The 19,247-nt window shown below is 42.0% G+C and overlaps 1 protein-coding gene across 2 annotated transcripts; it reads left to right on the top strand.

Annotated features, from left to right (window-relative positions):
• Positions 1-46: 46 nt before the first annotated feature.
• On the top strand, positions 47-18,546 carry ZNF639 (zinc finger protein 639). 2 transcript variants are annotated; one of them, XM_027875964.1, is made up of 6 exons: positions 47-58; positions 9,018-9,096; positions 9,872-9,940; positions 10,888-10,998; positions 12,391-12,525; positions 12,603-18,546. In XM_027875964.1, exons 3-6 carry the CDS (start codon positions 9,883-9,885, stop codon positions 13,754-13,756), a joined length of 1,458 nt encoding a protein of 485 aa, XP_027731765.1. In that variant the 5' UTR covers positions 47-58; positions 9,018-9,096; positions 9,872-9,882; the 3' UTR covers positions 13,757-18,546. The 2 variants fall into 2 exon arrangements, with proteins under 2 accessions (XP_027731765.1, XP_027731764.1); XM_027875963.1 differs by lacking the exon at positions 47-58 and adding an exon at positions 410-567.
• The last annotated feature ends 701 nt before the right edge of the window (positions 18,547-19,247 follow it).

Genomic DNA, 19,247 nt, shown 5'->3' with positions numbered 1-19,247 from the left:
GCCCGCCCCAGCCCCGGCCCCGGCACCGCGTCCGCCCTCGACCCCCCGGAGCCAGGCGGTAAGTGCGGGCCACGGCGGCGCCGGGCCAGGGGGGTCGAGGGCGGACGCGGTGCCGGGGCCGGGGCTGGGGCGGGCCGAGGCCTGCGCGGGCGGCGCCCGGGGCGAGGGCCGGGGCCTGCGCGGGCGAGCGGCGTGGCATGGCGTGGCGTGGCGTGGCGTGACGCCCTCCCCGCGGCCGGCGGGCGGGCTCGGCGCGTGGCCTCCTCCCAACTTGTCCGAGGCGGCCCGAGCCGCGCGCGCGGGTTCTCCCTGCGGGGCCTAGGTAGCCCCATTCGCGGAGCGGGCGCGCAGGACATCCGCGCCCATTATACGGATGGGCAAACCGAGTCGCCCCGGTGAGGCCGTTGAGTGGCTGGGCGCGCCTGGCCTGGGGTCAGAAAGTCCAGCCCCAGCCTCTGACTAGCTGTGTGACCCCGGGCCAGCCTCCGAACCGCGCTGTGCCTTGGTTTCCTCGTCTGTAAAATGGGGGACACCCTAATACTTGCCTCCCTAGCAGTGTGGCCCTGGGTAAGTCAGTCACCCGACCTCAGCCTCAGTTTCTTCCTAGGTGGTATGGGCACGATAATAACCGGGGCGGGGGTGACAAACCTTAAAGCCCGGAGGGTTAGCAGTTGCTGGTATCGTTGATAAGGATAATAAAGCGACTTGCCCCGGGTAGCAAAGATGGCTTGCGGTGGTAGCAGTGTTGAAGGCCAGGTCCTGCGACGCCGAGGCCGCGATGCTTTCGGGGCTGCCTCCTGGATAGGTAGAGAGCTCGGCAAACCTCGCAACCTTATGTAGACGTGCCCTGACGTTGTTAGTGTTGTCATCGTCCTCATCATCCGGTCACCATCCTCGGGCCCCTCTCGGTGGGACAATGCATTAATTAGACTGAGTCCCGAGGCCTGGCCCTCTCCCGCCTTGTGGGCTCGGGGCTTTAGACGACTGATTTGTCCAGAAGCCTTTCCTAAGGGTTGCTTCCTGTGTGGCAGCCCGGGAGCAAAAAAAAAAAAAAAAAAAAAAAAAATCCAGTCTCTGCCCTCTAGGAACTCAAGGGTCTATGGGGAGATGGTTCCGAAATAACTATGTATCCAGAAGATAGATACAATGTAAATGCGAGGGAATCTTCAAGGGAAGGCACTCGGGGGACGGACTAGCAAAGGCCTCTGCCGTAAGGTGGATTTGTGAGCTGTGTCTAAGGAAGAACAGGGAGGCCAGGAGGCAGAGGTGAGGAAGGGAAAGCATTCCCGGCATGAGGAACAGCGGATGCAAAGGCATGGAGTCAGGAGATGTTCTGTGAAGAATGGAAAGTAGGCCAGGGTCTCTGGATCATAGAATGTTTGGAGGGGAGTAAGCCATAGAAGTGGCCAGCTCACTTAGGGTTTTAAATGCCAAACAGAGGAATTGATATTTTATCCTGGAAGTAATAGGGAGCCATCTGAGGTTAACAGCTGGATTTTATGGAATGCCCTTAGGAAGATTACTTTGACAGCTGAGTGAAGGATGAATTAGAGTGGGGAGAGATGAGCCCAGGAGACCCATCAGACCCATCATTGGAAGTAGCTCCCCTTTCTGGGCCTCCCATAGAGGGAGGGACTCAGTGCCGCTTGCTGTCATGTGGAACTTTGGGCAGAGTCCCTTCCCCTCTGACACTAGCTGTGTGACTCTAGGCAAGTCACTTATGTCTGCCTCAGTTTCCTCAGCTGTAAAATGAGAGTAACAATAATAGCACCTACCCACCAGGGTTGTTGTGGGGATCGAATGAGATGATATTTGGAAAGTGTTTAGCACAGTGCTTGGCACACGGTAGGTGCCTAATAAATGCTTATTTCCTTCCCTTCTCTGGACTTATTGCCAAAAAGAGACGTTAGCAGAGAACCTGGGAAACGGACATTTGGAGCCCTGGAGGCAACCTAATGAGTATAAGAGTTCAGGAGTTTTTGAATTGGGAGCCTGCTGCTTGTCAGAGGAAAAGCAGCCACATTGTCAAGAGGATGCTGCAGCTAAATAACTAAGGAGACCTCCCAAGAGGCTTCCTGACTTACCGGGCAGTCTGGCCCTTGTGGACATTCAGACAGTGCAGGTCTGAGGTGAAAGTGAATCATTGTTCAGCAGTATCACAGAGTTGTCTTCTCTTCCCTGTTGGGAAGAATATAAAATATGTGATGGGCTTAAAAATAAAAGTCAATCTGGCCTCAGTGATCAGTGATAGGTTGTTTCTGTCCTGACTCTGATCACAAGTGTGCAGCAGTTTGTAAGTGTCCAAACATGATGTAAATGTGAGCCCCTATCATTGCTGCATTGGGATAGCATTGGTGGTCAGCTGAATGCAGGCAGCATCTTGGGGCCTTGGTGGGCTCCGGCCCTACCACTTCAACAATTCAAAAACCATAGCACGTGCTCTGAGTGAGGCGCTCTGACCAGCCCTCAAGGGAGAGAATCCTCATCCTTAAGCCACCATATTAAGCTTAGTAACTAGAACTTTGACCTAAACATCTCTCGCCCTCAGTTTCCTCATTTGTAGATTTGGGAGTTGGTTGAGATGATGTCTGAAGTCTGATGACTGTAGTAGACGAAGGGTTGTGTGATAGTGGCTAAGTGCCAGGATGTAGTGGCCTGTTTCGTCTTTATTTTGGGGGATAAAACACAAAACTTCATTTTATAATAATAAAGGCAAATTGGGACTTCTGTTTCTAAGCATAAGGTGACCAGGAATGGGTTGCTTAACATATTTCTGTGGTGCTGTAAGATTTACAAGAGCTTTCCACTGCCCCAGTGAAGTGAGTACTGCAAGTGTGATCATTTTGCTGATGGGGAAACTGAGACCAGAGAAGTGAAATGAGTCCTATTTGTCCAGGGTAACCAAGGTAGTATATGTCAGAGCCTGGTTTGGGATCCCCAGCTCTCTCACCAGGGGAGACAGATAATATGATGGCTATAGCTTGGCATTTTGCCTCAATGCTGGCTTTAAATTCCAGCTTGCTACTTACCACTGTGTGGTCTTGGGCAATTCAGCAGTGGCTTAGTTCAAGCATATATTAAGCTTACGGTAGTAAAAGATAAAATATGCTTATATTATACAATATACTGTGTGCAAGGCTTTGAGACTTCATGGAATAGTAGATAAAGAGCCAGTTTTGGAATCAGAAAGACATGGATTCAAGTCCTACCTCTTAGAAAATAGCAACTCTGTCCCAGGGTTCTCCTAGACCATTCACTAAGCGGCAGAGAAGATACTGATGGGCAGTTTTAGAGGGAGTCTTATTATCTAGAGTTCCCTACACCAATGAAATCAGAGATTTGGTGCCATCCCCATCCCATGTGTTGGGAGGGAACTGCTGAACAGTAGGGATAGAAAAACAAGTGAGGCTTGTCCTCTGTGAATATAACATTCTTTGGTGGGGGGCGGAGATGCAACATTGAAACAAATGCGGTAGCTCTTAGGAAAGGGATGACACTGACAGGGGATCAGGAAAGGCTTCTTACAGCAAGTAGAACCTTGATGAAAGCTAAGAATTTTAAGAACAGAGGTGAGGAGGAAGAGAAAGCAGCCTAGGGATCGATGGGGACCAGCCTGGCCCAAAGGCATGCAGGCAGGAAAAGGAATACTAAATTTCTCAAATACCCATATCAGCCACTTTGGCTGTAGTAGAGAGAGTTTGAAGTGAGGAGTGATTTAAGAAAAGTGTCCAAAGGTAAATTGAAGCCTGATTTTTGGGGTCTTTAATGTAAGTGATGGAGTTTGTATTTCATCTCGAGGCTTGGGGATTCTTGAGTAGGGTAGTGGGTTGGCCAAGCCTGGGCTTTAATAGTGTTCCTAAAAACAAAATAATCAAAAAGTAACCCTGCAGCCACATAGAGGGTGAATTGGAGGAGGGACTAGAAGCAGAAGATTTGTAGAAGGCTGTGGGCAGAAAAGGGCCTGAGCTAGGGTGATGGCTATGTGAGTGGTACTGTGAAGGTAGAATTGATGAGACTTGGCATCTCATGGGATGTGAGGTGGAAGGAGCTGGAAGAGTGGAGGCTGTGAACCTGGGTGTTTTAAGGGTATTAATGCCCTCAACAGAAATAGGGAAATTTGGAGGAGGGCTAAGTTTATTGAGGAAGTTAATGAATTCTGTCTGAAGGTTTTCACTTGGAGAAACTTATGGGATGTTGGGGGGGTAAATGCCCAGCATGCAGTCAGTGATGCCAGTTTAGGGGTTAAGAAACCAGAAAGGGCAAGCTGCTTAGCTTTTCTGAGCCTCAGGTCCTCATTTGTAAAAAGAGCTGTGTCCTAGATGATCTCTAAGGACCCTTCTGCCTCTGAGATTTAGAATCTTGGGTGGTTGGAGCTTCTACCCTGCTTCTTTCTGTTTGCCTTGGCTTCTGGTTGCTTCATTGATCTGTCCTCTAGTACAGAGGGACAGATCTGAGAAGGAAACTTGCCTCTGACCTAATCCTTGGTGATTGTATTGCCTCTTGATCCATTCTCTTCTCCCTCCTCCTCATGCCACTCTGTATGGGATCCATTCAGATATTATCCCACTGGCTTATGTGTACTGCCCACATTGCCTTTTCTGACAGGCTGTCACTCCCTCAGCCATGTGAACTAGAAATGCCTGTCAGGATGAAAATGGCACCTCCAGTCTGTGCCACTTGAGAGCCTTCTTTGCTGAGGTGAACGGGAGCAGACATACTCCCCACTAACTGTGCTGGAGCAGGACATTTCCTAGGGTGGAAGGCTGACCTTTTGTGGTGGATGCTTCTTACCACAGTGCTGCAAAGAGGGTTAACATGCATGAACATTGACTGTATTGTTGGAAACATCTCGTAACTGACTGGTGAGAATGAATCAATGACTGAAAAAGTTATATTAAGCACTTATATTGTATATACAAATAAGGGGGGCGAAGGGCCCTCAGTGAACTTACCTTCCAATAGAGCAGGCCTGCACGTGGCCTGTGAACATGCCAAAGGATTTCAGGTGCCTGTGAAAAATGTAGAGGAAAACATCTACATTTTTTTCAGGCCACCCGAAATCCTTTGGTGGGCTACAGGTTGTGCAGGCCTGCAAGAGAGGGAAGCAGCCCATCCAGGAGGGTTCAGAAGGTAAACCCTAGTGGTCTCCTTGGCAAGGAATCATCTCTTTATTGAGAATTTGGTCACCTGCCCTCAGGTATTCCTGGCACCAAACACTGGGTTTCACTTTGTTTTTAATAACCTTGAGGACAGAAGAGTAATTATACAAATTTTTTAAAAATACACATTTCTGTAATACTTTAAGGTTTCTTTACAATACCTTATGGGGCAAGTAGTACAAATGTCATTATCCACATTTTAAAGAGGAAATTCTGGTGCTTACAGGTTGTAACTTGCCCAAGATCATATAATATTAGAGCTGAGATTTGATCCCAGCTTCCCTGAATCCAAATCTTCTCTGTCACTTTGTCATTTTGCCAGCCTAAGTGGAGCTGGAAAGGACCTCCCTCTCCTTTGAGGTTAAGGAAATTGTGTCCCACAGAGGTTATGATTTGCCTGAGTTTACATTGATGTAACAGTGCTAGGATTCTAACTTGGGTCTTCTGCCTCCAAATATAGTTTGAAACACTTATTACCTTTGTGCTCAACACTGTACTAAGTGATAGGAGAAAAGTGCAGTGACAGTGCTCTGCAAACTTGAATGCTATATACAGTTATCCCTTCACATCGAGACTTACCCCCTCAAGGTTTCACTATGTTGTGCGTTAGCATAAGAAGTTATGTTTTGTGGAAATTGCAGATGACATGTGAAGGCCAGTGGACAACACAGAAAAAATTTAGAAACTCAGAAATGCATAAAATATTTGTATAGCATTGTATAATATAAGCATATTTTATCTTTTCATACCGTAATTATTCAGATTTGAATAATTCCTTGGTGTGGAAGGAGGGCCATAACATTTTACACAGATTTTCCAGATGGGGGGGGAGAAGGGAAGGGGGATGTGTAAACTCCCTAGATGTTGAAAGGATAATTGTAAATGTTGTTATTGTTGTTATACCAAGACAAAACAGAAGTCTGACCACCAGAAGCTTACATTCATTCTATTGAAGAAGCCAACATTTATGCACATATGAGATGTAGACAAAGAAAAGTAAGGTAATTTGAAGTCAGGAGTAAAGCACTAGCAGCTTGAGCCATTGGTAAGACCCTCCCGAAGAGGAGAGAAACTAGGGATTGTAGAGGTTAGGCAGGAGTGCATTCCAGGCATGGAGAAAGGCCTATGCAAAGGCTTGGAGATGGGACCGGACAGTGTCATGAGTGCAATAAGAAGATGGTTAATTTGGTTGAGCCAAAGAATATTCAAAGGTGGATCATAGGGAATGAGGCTGAAAAGCCTAAAGCCAAGTTGCAAAAAGCTTAAAATACCAAACAGAGCCTGTGTTTGGTCCTGTACACAATAGGGAGTCACTGGAACTTATTGAGCTGGGGAGTGACACGAGTAGAGCTTCGTGGTAGGAGTATATCACTTTTTTAGGCAATTGGGGTTAAGTGACTTGCCCAGGGTTATACAGCTAGTAAGTGTCAAGTGTTTGGTCTGAGGCCAGATTTGAACTCATGTCCTCCTGACTTCAGGGCCGGTGCTCTATCCACTGTGCCCCCTACCCGCCCTAGGAGTATATCACTCTGGCAGTTTCACGTAGAAGGTGGCTATAATGTGCCCAACTCTGTACCTCAGTCTCAGATAACAAAAAAAAAGTCAGTTGTATCTTTGTATCAAGTGCTCACAGTTTAGTTGGAGAAAACAAACACAGGTGAAATAACAATAAAGTCTCCAAGTAGTTTGACAACAGTAGCATAGGGGCTTGCACATAGTAGGTACTTAGTAAATGTTTGTGGAATTTAACTGAAGTCTGAATGCAGTCTTAGAATTAAGAAGTTAAGATGAGTCAGAGATCACAGAAGGTAGATAGGTAAGGTCAGGAAAGCCCTAACCATGGATGACAGGACTGAACCGAATTAAAAGGGCAGCTAGGGCCCAGTGGATAGAGTGCTGGGCCTGGAGTCAGGAAGACATGAGTTCAAATCCAGCCTCAGACACTTACTAGCAGTGTGCTCCTGGGCAAGTCACTTAACCCTGTTTGCTTCAGTTTGCTCATCTGTCAAATGAGCTGGAGAAGGAAATGGCAAAACTCCAGTGTCTTTACCAAGAAAACCCCAAATGGGATCAGGAAGAGTCAGACATGACTGAAAACAACTAAACAACAGCAACAAAGAATAAGTGGCATCCTGGATCAGGGCTGAACTACAAGTTTTTGGTCACCAGGAATGGCCACACTGCCATTGTCATAAGAGTCTGTGTCTGTCTCTTTTTCTCTCTCCCTTTCTTCTTCTCTCCTCACCTCTCTTCCTCATCAGTTCTGTCTCCAGCATCTCTTCAATCCATCCCCTTTTCTCATCTGCACAGCTACCACTGCAGTTCTGATGTTCATCACTGTTCACCAGGACTTCCAAAGCTCCCCCGCTTCCGTTATGTCGCATCTCCAATCTGTCACACATAATCTTCCTAAAACACAGGTATAACCACGTTGCTTCCCTAAGAATCATCAGTGGCTCTCTATTGCCATATATAGCCTGACTCTATTGCCTTTCCGGACTAATTATTTCAAGTTCATTCCCATGAGTCCTCTCTACTCTGCTTGCCACACTGGCCCATTTGTTTATTCCCTAAACTCAGCATTCCCTCCCCTGCTTTGCCTTTGCATGGGCTCTCCTGAATACTTGGAGTGTAATCTCTCCTCACATCTGCCTCTTAGAATACATTCATTAAAATCCTTAGCTTCCTTTATGGTTCTAGGGTTCAATTCAGATAATTCCTCACATATAGTAGGGGTTTAACAAATGTTTTTTGAGTTGGATTAAATAAAGGAGTATTATTATGCGTTTTGTATCACAGCCCTAAATGGAAAGCCTCTCTTATAAGCCATTGCTTATCTCTTTCACTCAATTGAATGAGCATTTATTAATTACCTGCTTATGGGAACCTAAATAAGGGCTGCTGGGCTGGGCCTACAAAGATGGCGTGAAAAATTTTCCCTACCCTCAAAGTCATCATATGTGGAAATGCACAGCTTGAGTTGCAAAGTAATGTGATTGTCCTCTTTAAACTACTGAAGAAAATGCCCACCTGGCTTTGTGCCATGAGCTGTGGTGCAGCAGGGATAAAACGTGGATTTAGTCCCATCCAAAATGAGAAGCCCTGCTTCCTGCTCCACGAGGTTGTTAGTGGTAATCCATTTCCCCAAAATTTAAGATTATTTCCTCCAGGTGGTCAGATTCTATCTGCTTCAGAAGTCACTCCAGTGATGGTTAGATAAACAACCAGTAGTGGAATGAGCGATGATTTCAGAATGATTGTGAACTCCTGCATTGTGTTTAGTCTTCTGATGCTTCTTACATATGTATGGCCTAATAAGATATATACCTTCACAAGGTCTCAAGAGGTTGAGCAATGAGGGTGAGGGAGACAAGATGTAAATCTAGTTCTGGGTGAGGAGTCAATTGGAAAGCAACAAGAAAAGTTGTATGAGAGCATATAGATGTCTGATTTTGATCACACAGGACAGGACCTTGGTGGTCATTTAGTCTAACAACTCCCTCATTTTACAGATGAAGAACAGGAGGCCCAGAGAGGTCAAGTGACTTGCCTAGGGTTACACCACTATTAAAAGTCTGAGGCATGATTTAAACCCAGGTCTTGTGACTCCTAGTCCAGTGCTCTATCCACCACCCACCATGCTGCTAATAAGTCTAGACCACCTCTACTAAATCCTCAAATAAAATTATACTTGTTTGACTTTCCTTCCAATCAATTTGGTATTTGAGGCAACTTGGTTTGGGATTCTGAGGCTGTTCTTACATCTTGGAAACTTCTCTGTGTTTTTGCTATAGATTAATATATTCTGGTAGTCTTTAGTGGTTTCCTGACCTCTTTGTTGTTGTGTTTTATTTACAGGTATTTTCCTTACTTGTGGAAGTATTATAACATAGCATTCCTTTGTTGTTCTTCCAGATTCCATTAAGAATTACACCAAGTAAGTTAGCTGGAGAGGAATTCTTCCTCATTTTTACAGCAGTTTTGGTAAATGTGATGTTTTCATATTGATAGTCCCAGCATCGAATGGTTTCTACAGGGACTGCCTAGATCACCAGTAGAATGCTGAATATGACTTCACAGTTGAGCAAAAGAATTTTCTCTAGAACAACTTTGTATTCCCTCTAGTTCTAGGAACCAGGAATCATTGCAGATTGGCTCTAGTCATTTTGAGGGAAATGTTAGATGAGTTTGGAGTCTGCAGTAAAAATTCCAGATTGTAGGAGCTGTATCTGTGGAGTTCTTTGTGTAATGACTAATGCAGCGTCATAGGCTTAGGTTGTTTTTTTTAGTAGATTTGGTGATTTTTATTGAGTTTGAGGGTTTACAACAAATTAAAAGCACTCTTTAATTATAACAGATAAACATTTTGATATAATAATTTGTAGTTATCAGAAGTAGTTTTAACATATATATAATATATGTATATAGAGAGAGAGAGAGAGAGCGAGAGAGACTGAGAGAGTATTTCCCACCCAAACTAAGAAATAAAACTGCAACCAATATCCTAATTCAATGCTTGGAAAATAAATACAAAATATAAGTAAAAACAATTTTATGTGCTTCTTTTATGAAATAGGTTATCAGTTGGCCCATAGTTTCTAAGTCTCATTTCCTTTTTTAAAAATTGCATGGTGGCAAAGAATTTTTGTTTGAACGTTAGCTAGTTTTCATCAATTCCCTGTTTCAATTAAATTATTTTCATTTACTTTTAGATTGAAAAGATATGAATGAACATCCTAAAAAAAGAAAAAGGAAGACTCTACACCCTTCTCGTTATTCAGGTCAATATGTAATTTATTTTAAATTTTATTTATGAATTAATTCAATTTTCCTATAAAATTTTATCCTGGTCTCTGTTGAAATTAGATAAAGGTTGTTAGATAAACGTTGAAATACAGACAATGATTTGTGTTATTTATCTGAATGTTTATAGTGTAATTCAAACAATAAGTTGTTCACCTATTGTATATATGTATGTATATATTCTTGCAGATCAGTGTTTCTTTTTCCCATCAATAGAAGATATTTTGAAAGCCAAATACTTTTATTTCATCCTAGGAGATAACACAGTCCTGTGTCAGTTATTTTAATAAGCTAAACTCTTTTGTTGATTGTGTAATTTTGGCTCCTGTGGTTTAATTTGTTCCTGTACTGAATAAGCAAGGAGTGACATAATGACCAGGATGATTTGGTCTCTTTGGTATGTGGACAGTAGCATCCCTCACTCGTTTCTTCATATGTTGCTGTGTGTGATAGGCTCAGGCCTATTAATTGAATCTGAATAACCCCAGCACTCTTTATCACTGGAGCAATACCTCTCTTCTGTTGTTTCCACATCACCTAAGTACTCAGGGCAGAATTGGGAGGCCTCAAAGAGCCTTCCATCCCCTGAGCTGATCCTCAAGGTGATCCCTACCCATGTAAGCAGAGGACTTAAGGAAGCTCTGAGGGGCTTCAGGTCTTCTTTGTAGTGAATTCAGCTCACCATGTAGTAGCTAAGCCTTCTCTGGTACATTTATTTGTAGGCTGCAGATCCAAGTAAAAGGCAAATGTATTTTAATGGTATTTTACTCTTTTTTTTTTTTCCAATCCCCTATGTGAACCTTGATTAGGAATACTAGAGTTGATGAGTTGAACAAATATCTAAGGAAAATAGTAATTTTTTTTTAAGTTTACAGATTACTTGGCATGGATGTAACATGGATACATCATTTTTGTTTGTATACAGATTCTACTGGAATAACCAAAATTGCAGATGGGTTCAATGGAATTTTCTCTGATCATTGTTACAGCGTCTGTTCTATGAGACAGCCAGATTTAAAATATTTTGAGAACAAAGGTAAACATTTGAAGCGTATTTTAACTGAAATATATTTAAAGCCCATGTAAATGTTTCCCTTTCTCACTTGACTTGAAAATGTGAATGAGAGTATTGGTTGAGATAATTCCAATGAATTGAAATTTTAAAAATTGATCTTAAATACATACATAAAAATCTCACCTGACCCCTTGACCAGTTGCCCAGTGACTGAGTTGCAAAGGCACAGAGTGGATGTGGGTCCTGGTGAATTACTCTTCCACTTGTTCTCCTCCCCCACCTCTCAGCTTCTTGCTTCATTGTGTGAGCCTGAGGGAGCAATGAGAGTGTCATTCAGCCTTCTCAGAGCACGGCCTCAGTGGTCTTGGGTTGTTCCTTTTGACTTCTGCTTCCCAAGTCTTTATTATTCACTGTTGAAACTTCAGCAGAAAAAAAACAAAACAGTTCTGGGCTACAGCCTCACATTTCTATCCCTAGATCTGGAGACTTTTAGATCAGGATGGAACTTGAGAGATCTAGTCCATCCCACACCCTTTTTACAGATGAGGAAACTGAGGGTCACTGAGATTGAGGGATTTAGCTCTGGTCACTTTAAAAAGTATGGGCAGCTAGGTGGTGCAGTGGATAGAGTGCTGGGCCTGGAGTCAGGAAGACTTGACTTCCTCTTGAGTTCAAAACTGGCCTCAGTCACTTAACCCTCTCTGCATCAGTTTCCTCATCTGTAAAATGAGCTGGAGAAGGAGATGGTGAGCCACTCCAGTGTTTTTGCCAAGAAAACCCCACATGAGGCCATGAAGAATCAGACATGATTGAAATGACTGAACAACAACAACATAAAAAGGTAGCTTCACAGGTTTATCTGATGCCCAGACCCACTGTCTTGCCGGTACACTGTGCCCCAGTCTGCACCTGTGATTTCATTAGTAAGAGCACAGTGAGGAAATTCACTCCTCTTGTACAAGTCTCCACTCTTCTGCAGTGTGGGGTTGTGGAGAACTTCTGGGGGCCCTGAGAGGTTCAGTGACTTCCTCAAGGCCACCCAGCCAGAGAGTGTCAAGGCAGGCCTTCTTCACCATGCCTGCTTCACATTGATTATGTCCTGCTGCCCTAATCTGGATGGCTGTAACCTATTCCAGCCTCAAAATTTAGGGACTGGAGAGGAAAGATGTACGTCAGGCTCATGGATTGAGTAGAGCATCCCTGTGTGCCATGGAAAACAATGCAGTTCAGTACCTTTTCTATGGAGAGATGGAGGGAGGAACAAAGGGGGAGAGAGAGAATATCAGTCTCTTTTCATGTGTACTGATGAATCCTCACAATGTATCTACTTTAACGCTTTAAATCCTTTGTAAGAAAATTAATCCTTGAACATGTTCTGATGTAAATTACAGCTCTCCCATTTCCTTTTTCCAGATGAAGATTCTGACACAGAGCCGTCGAATGACTTGCCTAAATTCCCAGAAGGGATTAAAGCAAGGAGCAGAACTCAGAACCACCTGGTTCCCAGTCCTGTGCTCAGGATTCTCAATCATGCTGCCTTCTCCGCAGGTTAGGAAAAGTCACCGTTTTTTCATTTTCCAGGTGGCTTGTTGTATTTTTCTCACTGTTTTGTCTTCCTCTTTTAGACAAATCTGCAGATATTGAAATCTGTGAGGAATGTGACTCTCCGGAGTCGCTTCGCCAGCAGCCTCGTGAGGAGAGCCCTATCGAAGTGCGCACAGCTGAAGACGTGCCCATTGCTGCCGAGGTGCACGCCGTCTCCGAGGACTACGACGTCGAGACCGAAAACTTGTCCTCAGAGAGCCTTCAGGACCAAGTCGACGAGGAGCCCCCTGCTAAGCTGTGCAAAATTCTGGACAAGAGCCAAGCTTTGAATGTCACTGCTCAGCAGAAGTGGCCTTTACTGAGAGCGAACAGCAGCGGCCTCTACAAGTGTGAGCTGTGTGAATTCAACAGCAAGTACTTCTCTGACTTAAAGCAGCATGTGGTCCTCAAGCACAAGCGCACCGAGGCCAACGTCTGCAGAGTCTGCAAAGAGTCTTTCTCCACCAACATGCTTCTGCTCGAGCACGCCAAGCTGCACGAGGAGGATCCCTACCTGTGCAAATACTGCGATTACCGAACCGTGCTCCTGGAGAGCCTGAGCCAGCACATCGCCGACACCCACTTCAGCGACCACCTGTACTGGTGCGAGCAGTGCGACCTGCAGTTCTCCTCCAGCAGCGAGCTCTACCTGCACTTCCAGGAGCACAGCTGCGATGAGCAGTACCTGTGCCAGTTCTGTGAGCACGAGACCAACGACCCCGAGGACCTGCACAGCCACGTGGTCAACGAGCACGCCTGCAGGCTGATGGAGCTGAGCGACAAGGAGAGCGGCGGTGGTGAGCACGGCCACTACAGCCTGCTGGGCAGGATCACCTTTGACAAGTGCAAGAACTTCTTCGTCTGTCAGGTGTGTGGCTTTCGAAGTCGACTGCATACAAATGTCAACAGGCACGTGGCCATCGAGCACACAAAAATTTTCCCCCATGTTTGTGATGACTGTGGGAAGGGCTTCTCAAGCATGTTAGAATACTGCAAACATTTAAATTCCCATTTGTCTGAGGGGATTTATTTATGTCAATACTGTGAATATTCAACAGGACAGATTGAAGATCTTAAAACTCATCTAGATTTCAGGCATGCAGCTGACTTACCTCATAAATGTAATGACTGCTTAATGAGGTTTGGGAATGAGAGGGAACTTTTAAGTCACCTTACAATCCATGAGACAGCTTGATTGTTTTTTATCTTAATTTGCAGAGTCTTGGTGTAAAGTAATAAATTCATCTTTTATTAGAGAGTCTACAGTTGATGGTTTTAATAATGATACCGATGAGGGTTATAGGCAGCCTTATTTATTTATTTATTTATGTTGGCATTGAGGGTTTTTTCTGGCTTTAGAGTGTAGACTTTTCAGCCTGTGAGGGCATCTTAAACGTGCTGCTGTCGGTTTTGTCCTCTGAGATTCTGGGTTGCCGGCCAATGCCCTGTGCTCTTAGGTATCAAGGAGAGGCAGGAAATGGGAAGCTTGGGGTAGAAAGATAAATAAGCTATTATTATCCTTTAATAACTTTAACTGCTCAGACTTTGTGAAAATACAAAAGTAAACATAGTTGTTCAGTTATCAAGCATTTCTATTGTAAGAAGTCGTCCAAGTACCTAAGTACAAGAGGGAAAGGCAGGATAGAGGTATTCTGCATGTGCACGCGTATGTGCACATGTGCTCACTTCTATGTGTACTTGTGTGTGTATATGTATGTATGTACATACCTGTGTATATAATTAAGCTATTTCTAGGATGAGGACCCAGACCTTCTATTTACTCTCCCCTTCAGCCATCATTCCCAAGTCATTCAGGCATCCCTTCTATCTAAATCTAAAATTATAGAAATGCTCTTAGCTGTGGTGGTAAAAAATTATTCTCTTTACTTGGTAGTTTCTTTAAAAAAAAAAAAAATCACATCCTTCTGTCCCATCCCCCAGACTAAATTAGTTTTGAAAAGCTGGTATATGATAAAGTTTTTTTGTTTTGTTTTTGTTTGGTTGGGGGGTTCATTTGTTTTGGTCCTGACCTCTAATTTTAACAGGGTAGAAGAGAGTGTGGAAAATTTTAAGCAGTACCAAGACATACGCTAAAACCCTCGAATAGCGTAAGTGTGACACTACTTGATGTGAAATGAAAAAAGTTTCGAAAAAGATTGCAAATGTACTTAATTGGAGCTCGTAAATATTTGGCTGAGTGATGAGTAAACCAAACAAATGTATTTCATGGTCTTCAAGTTCAACATTGTTGCATTTCATACAGCCTATAGTTTTTCCACACCATGGTTGGCTCTTGGCTGTCAAAGTCTTTCACAATCCAACTCCATTTCTCATTGGTTTCCACCTTTGTAATGTGTCTTCTGGTTTCATCATATTTGGTACGCCTATTTTCCCACCTCCAGTTGCAAAATCCCAATATCCCAGTGGCTTCTTAGGATCAGGGACATGGCATTTCAGAACGTTAGAGTTAAATCGCTACCTTGGAGAGCACTGAACCAAGCCCGTTCATGCTGTATTTCTTAGCCCAAGAAAAGTAAAGTGATTGACTCAGTCACACAGCAACTAAATGGCAAGATCTGGCCCAGAATCTGGGTTTCTTGCTGTGTTTTCTCATGTTTTTTGCTCCTCCCACCTAACTTTTCATTAGTTTTGGTACCTTGGCTTCATCCATCTACCATGCATGTCCAGCCCAATGGAACTGAGCTGTAGGGAGCAGAGCTTTAAAAATGGTCATGATAATTAATGCTTCATATTTTTGCATAGTGCATTTTGGTCACAGACTATGACTGTTGGTTATCAAGTACTTGACACTGAATAAGTGAAGATTAGGTAGGTGAACCCAATGGAAAAGTCCTAAGAAGTATGAGTAAATCTGTATTACACACTTTCTGATGAGCCTAGAATTGAGGTCGACGGTAAACTGCTGACATAGTCTAAGACGCATTAGTTGCTTTCAGGTCTATAGTTTTCAGTTAGTGAAATTATTTGGAAAACCATGCTTCTCTTCATTTCCCCCCTAAATGCAGACCTAATTTTTACTGTGTCACTTATTCCTTGGCCACGTTTATATTCCAGGGGCACGTGGCTGATCATGCTTTATTGAAGTCAATACAAAAGAATTCTAACAGGATTCTTGGCAGCAGAGGAGAGCAATGTGATGCCTGCCTAAAGAGAACTTGGCGTAGCGTTCTCACTCTCTCTTTTCCACAGTGAAATAGTTGGGTTTTTTTGAAGAGACATTATTTTTTAAATTACAAGGGACTTCTCCTCTGCTCTGTGAGTGGAGGAAAAGCCCTTCATAGGTCAGTTTTTAAGTTAGCCAGGTAGGTTGTCAGGTCTCAGTTCTGACTATTGTTGATGACTGAATCACCAAATCCTGGTGAGTTTCTTCATTCTCTGGCTTTTTTCAGAAGATGCTTTAATAATGTAGGTAGTAGATGACAGGCATATCAACATACTATTTTTTTAAGCATCACACAAAAATATAATAGAAAAAATAGTCTTATTAAACCACACATTTCTTCATTTTAGCATTCTATCTTCAGTCATGTGATAAAATATGATAAGGGGCTTGATGTGTCTATTTTATATCAGCCTTCCATGAGATTCTCTCTTGGTTACTGAAGAGTTTGCAAAGTATGTTTCACATTTGGCTACAACAGTAGCTTCTGGCTACTATGCATGCTGAACTGCTACTATTAATGAAAAAAGTTTGATTCACATACCTCCAAGACTTTGGTGATATGTAAATTATATATCCTTTTTTTTTAAGTAATAGAAATAAAAGATCTTTAGAAATCAAAATTAGATTCTAGACAAAGAAAAGACTGATCATGGTCGTATTTTCTGGTTGTTGCCAAGTTTAACAATCTAAGAGTATTTGCTGTGTCAGTATTTACCTCCAGTTACATTCCCGCACCCTCTATGCCCCCTCCCCTGCACTAAATGTCCATGTGCATCCCCAATAATTGTCACATATGTAGAAATGAAACTAGACTTAACAGTTTTAAATTTTCTCACTGTTAGCTCTTAATTTCAGTTCCAGTGAGTGAATCTCTTGAGAATTATAAGAGTGTGAATTATAGGGGTGAAAATTAAATACATTTTCATAACTTTTGTATTTTAAAATTCTGCCTCATCTTTACTTACATTTCATGTAAAATTTTTTATATTACCACAGTTTGCTGTTTGAAAAACTCTTAATCCAAGAGTAAGAGAACTAAAGAAAGCGCATCGTGGTAATTACAGAGCAGAAATGGCAGCCAAAAAGCTTGTAAATTTTCTATTGTGGTGAATGTATTTATTAAACAGGAAATTTTTATATAAATCCATATTTAAAGTATTTATACTGTGATATTGTCTTGTTAATATAAAGTTACAAAATGAACATATGCTCATAATACTTAATGTTTAAAAAAAGTTGATTTTATTCTTTTATTCATTGAGTCTGGGGGTATGATTTTCTTTATATCAATGATCCTCCATTGGGTATAAAAGAATTTTCTGAATAGTGAATTCCAACATGGAAATACCATGAAGTATTTTTGATGATGACATCCTCTTCTGAAAAATACTATTAATATAAAAGTATTGGAAGCCTGAATAGAAGGAAACAACAATACTTATTTTTTTATTTCCTCTGAAGTATAAAAATAGGAATTATGAAAAACGAATATTTAAATGTTGTGATTTTTAAATTACAGCTTTAATTGATGATTAGAAACTTTGTTAAGTTTGTCTCAGCATACTAAGATTGTATAATTTTAAAATAAAATATCCTTAACCCCAAATAAATCACAGAACCCAAAGCAACCACTGTGAATTAAAAAAATAAATCTTTTGAACAATGATTGTTAGCTAAGTGTATCAGAATATAATCATCTCATTTATAATTTGAAAAATAAGCACCAATGATTTCTTAAGGGAATTTTCAACATAATAAGCTGTTACAAAGTAATAAAAAGAGGCAAATGATTTCAAGCTGTCATGGTGTGGGTAGGGCAATGAACCTGGAGCCAGAAGACTTGAGAGCCTGGCTGTTACTTGTCCCCCTATGATTCTGAGCAATTCAACCTTTTTAAGCCTCAGGTATCTTTGTAAGATGAAAGAGATTAGATGATCTGTAAGGCCCCCACCACTTGCCTCTTCCTATGACCTGATAATCTTTGTAAGACTCAAAGATTCAGATGAAAAAGACTGTAACCTCATATCATGTATGATAAGGTGTAGTATAAAAGAGCTAGTTGTCTGTTTTCATGAATATCATTCAGAATCCGTTGACTCCTAATCTTCATCTTACAAACCAGTTGGTATCAACCAGTAAAAACAATTTCTGTAAAATATTTTTTGCATTTCTTCCTATTCTTAGATTTAGAATGCTGATGAGTAGAGTAGCTGGAATCACCTTGAGCAAACCTGATTTTGTGATTGGTCATTTTAACCATGTGCTTCACAAAGCCCTTTCTCTAACAGGTGGCCTGGGCCTCCTTAGCCTACTTGTCCAGTCCTCTTTCCAAGGCTTTCCCATGTACTTTGTTCAGTTTTATTTATTCACTACCCTGTTGTCCATCCCACTCATTTTACCAGACTATAACCTACACCTTAAAATCTTATGACTTTCAACTCGAGCTCTCTCTCAACCATCTTTTTAAGAATTTCAGAAATTTTCCAGAAAGCCAAAAGCATTTCCTAATGACTGGTTGTCATTTTTGAATTTGAAATATTTTAAAAGTTGATTCCTCCCTCCATTTTCTGAACCTCATTCACTTTGTACCCTATACCATGCCAAAGACACTTGACTTGTATATTACGTAAATGCATACAGTATTACACATGTGTGTATATAAATATATATGATGCCTGTACAGTTTTGCCCTGCCATGTTTGGATATGTCAAATGTGTTTATTTTAGCTTGTGAGTAGTGGGCTAATTTGTTAAGTAGACAAAAGATTACCATGCAAATCTTAATAAATACTTTTAAATGATGAGATGTAATGATTAAATTACTTCCAATCAAAACTCAAAGATCTTTTGACATATAGTTGGCATCTTCATGCATAGCTATATTTCTTTGTTCTCATGCCTGCCTGTTCTTTCACACTCTCTTTGCTGGATCTTCCTCTAGTAGGTTGCCCCTCTGGGCCCTCTTCACTTCTCCCTCAATGCTCTTTTACTTGTTAATCTCATGAGCACTCAAGGATTAAATTAACTTTATGCAGATGATTTTTAGTTCTGTGTACCCCACCCTAGTCTCTCCAGATTTTTATTATCACCAATTTCCTTTTGGTGATATAAATTAGTAAGAATAAGAGCCATTCCCCTATTAATACATAGTCTAAGGATATGAACTGGCATTTCCAAAGAGAAGAAATCCAGGTATATCTATAGCCACATGAAAAAAAAAATGCTCCAAATCACTAATTATGAAACACAAATTTAAGCAATTCTGAGTTTCCACCAACACCCATCAGATTGGCAAGGATGATGAAAAAAGGAAAATGACAAATATTGAAGGGGCCGTGAAAAAAACAAATAGCATTGATGCATTGGTGGCAAACCTGTAAATAGAACCATTCTGGCAAACAATTAAGAATTAGTCAATAAGCATTTATTAAGCACCTACTATATGTTAGATGCTATATGAAGCACTGGGGATACAAAGAAAGGTAGAAGACAGTGCCCTTGA

Source organism: Vombatus ursinus, unplaced genomic scaffold (genome assembly GCF_900497805.2).
Source record: "Vombatus ursinus unplaced genomic scaffold, bare-nosed wombat genome assembly UNPS02014810.1, whole genome shotgun sequence".
NCBI lineage: Eukaryota > Metazoa > Chordata > Mammalia > Diprotodontia > Vombatidae > Vombatus > Vombatus ursinus.
This window is presented reverse-complemented; position numbering and strand designations above follow the sequence as displayed.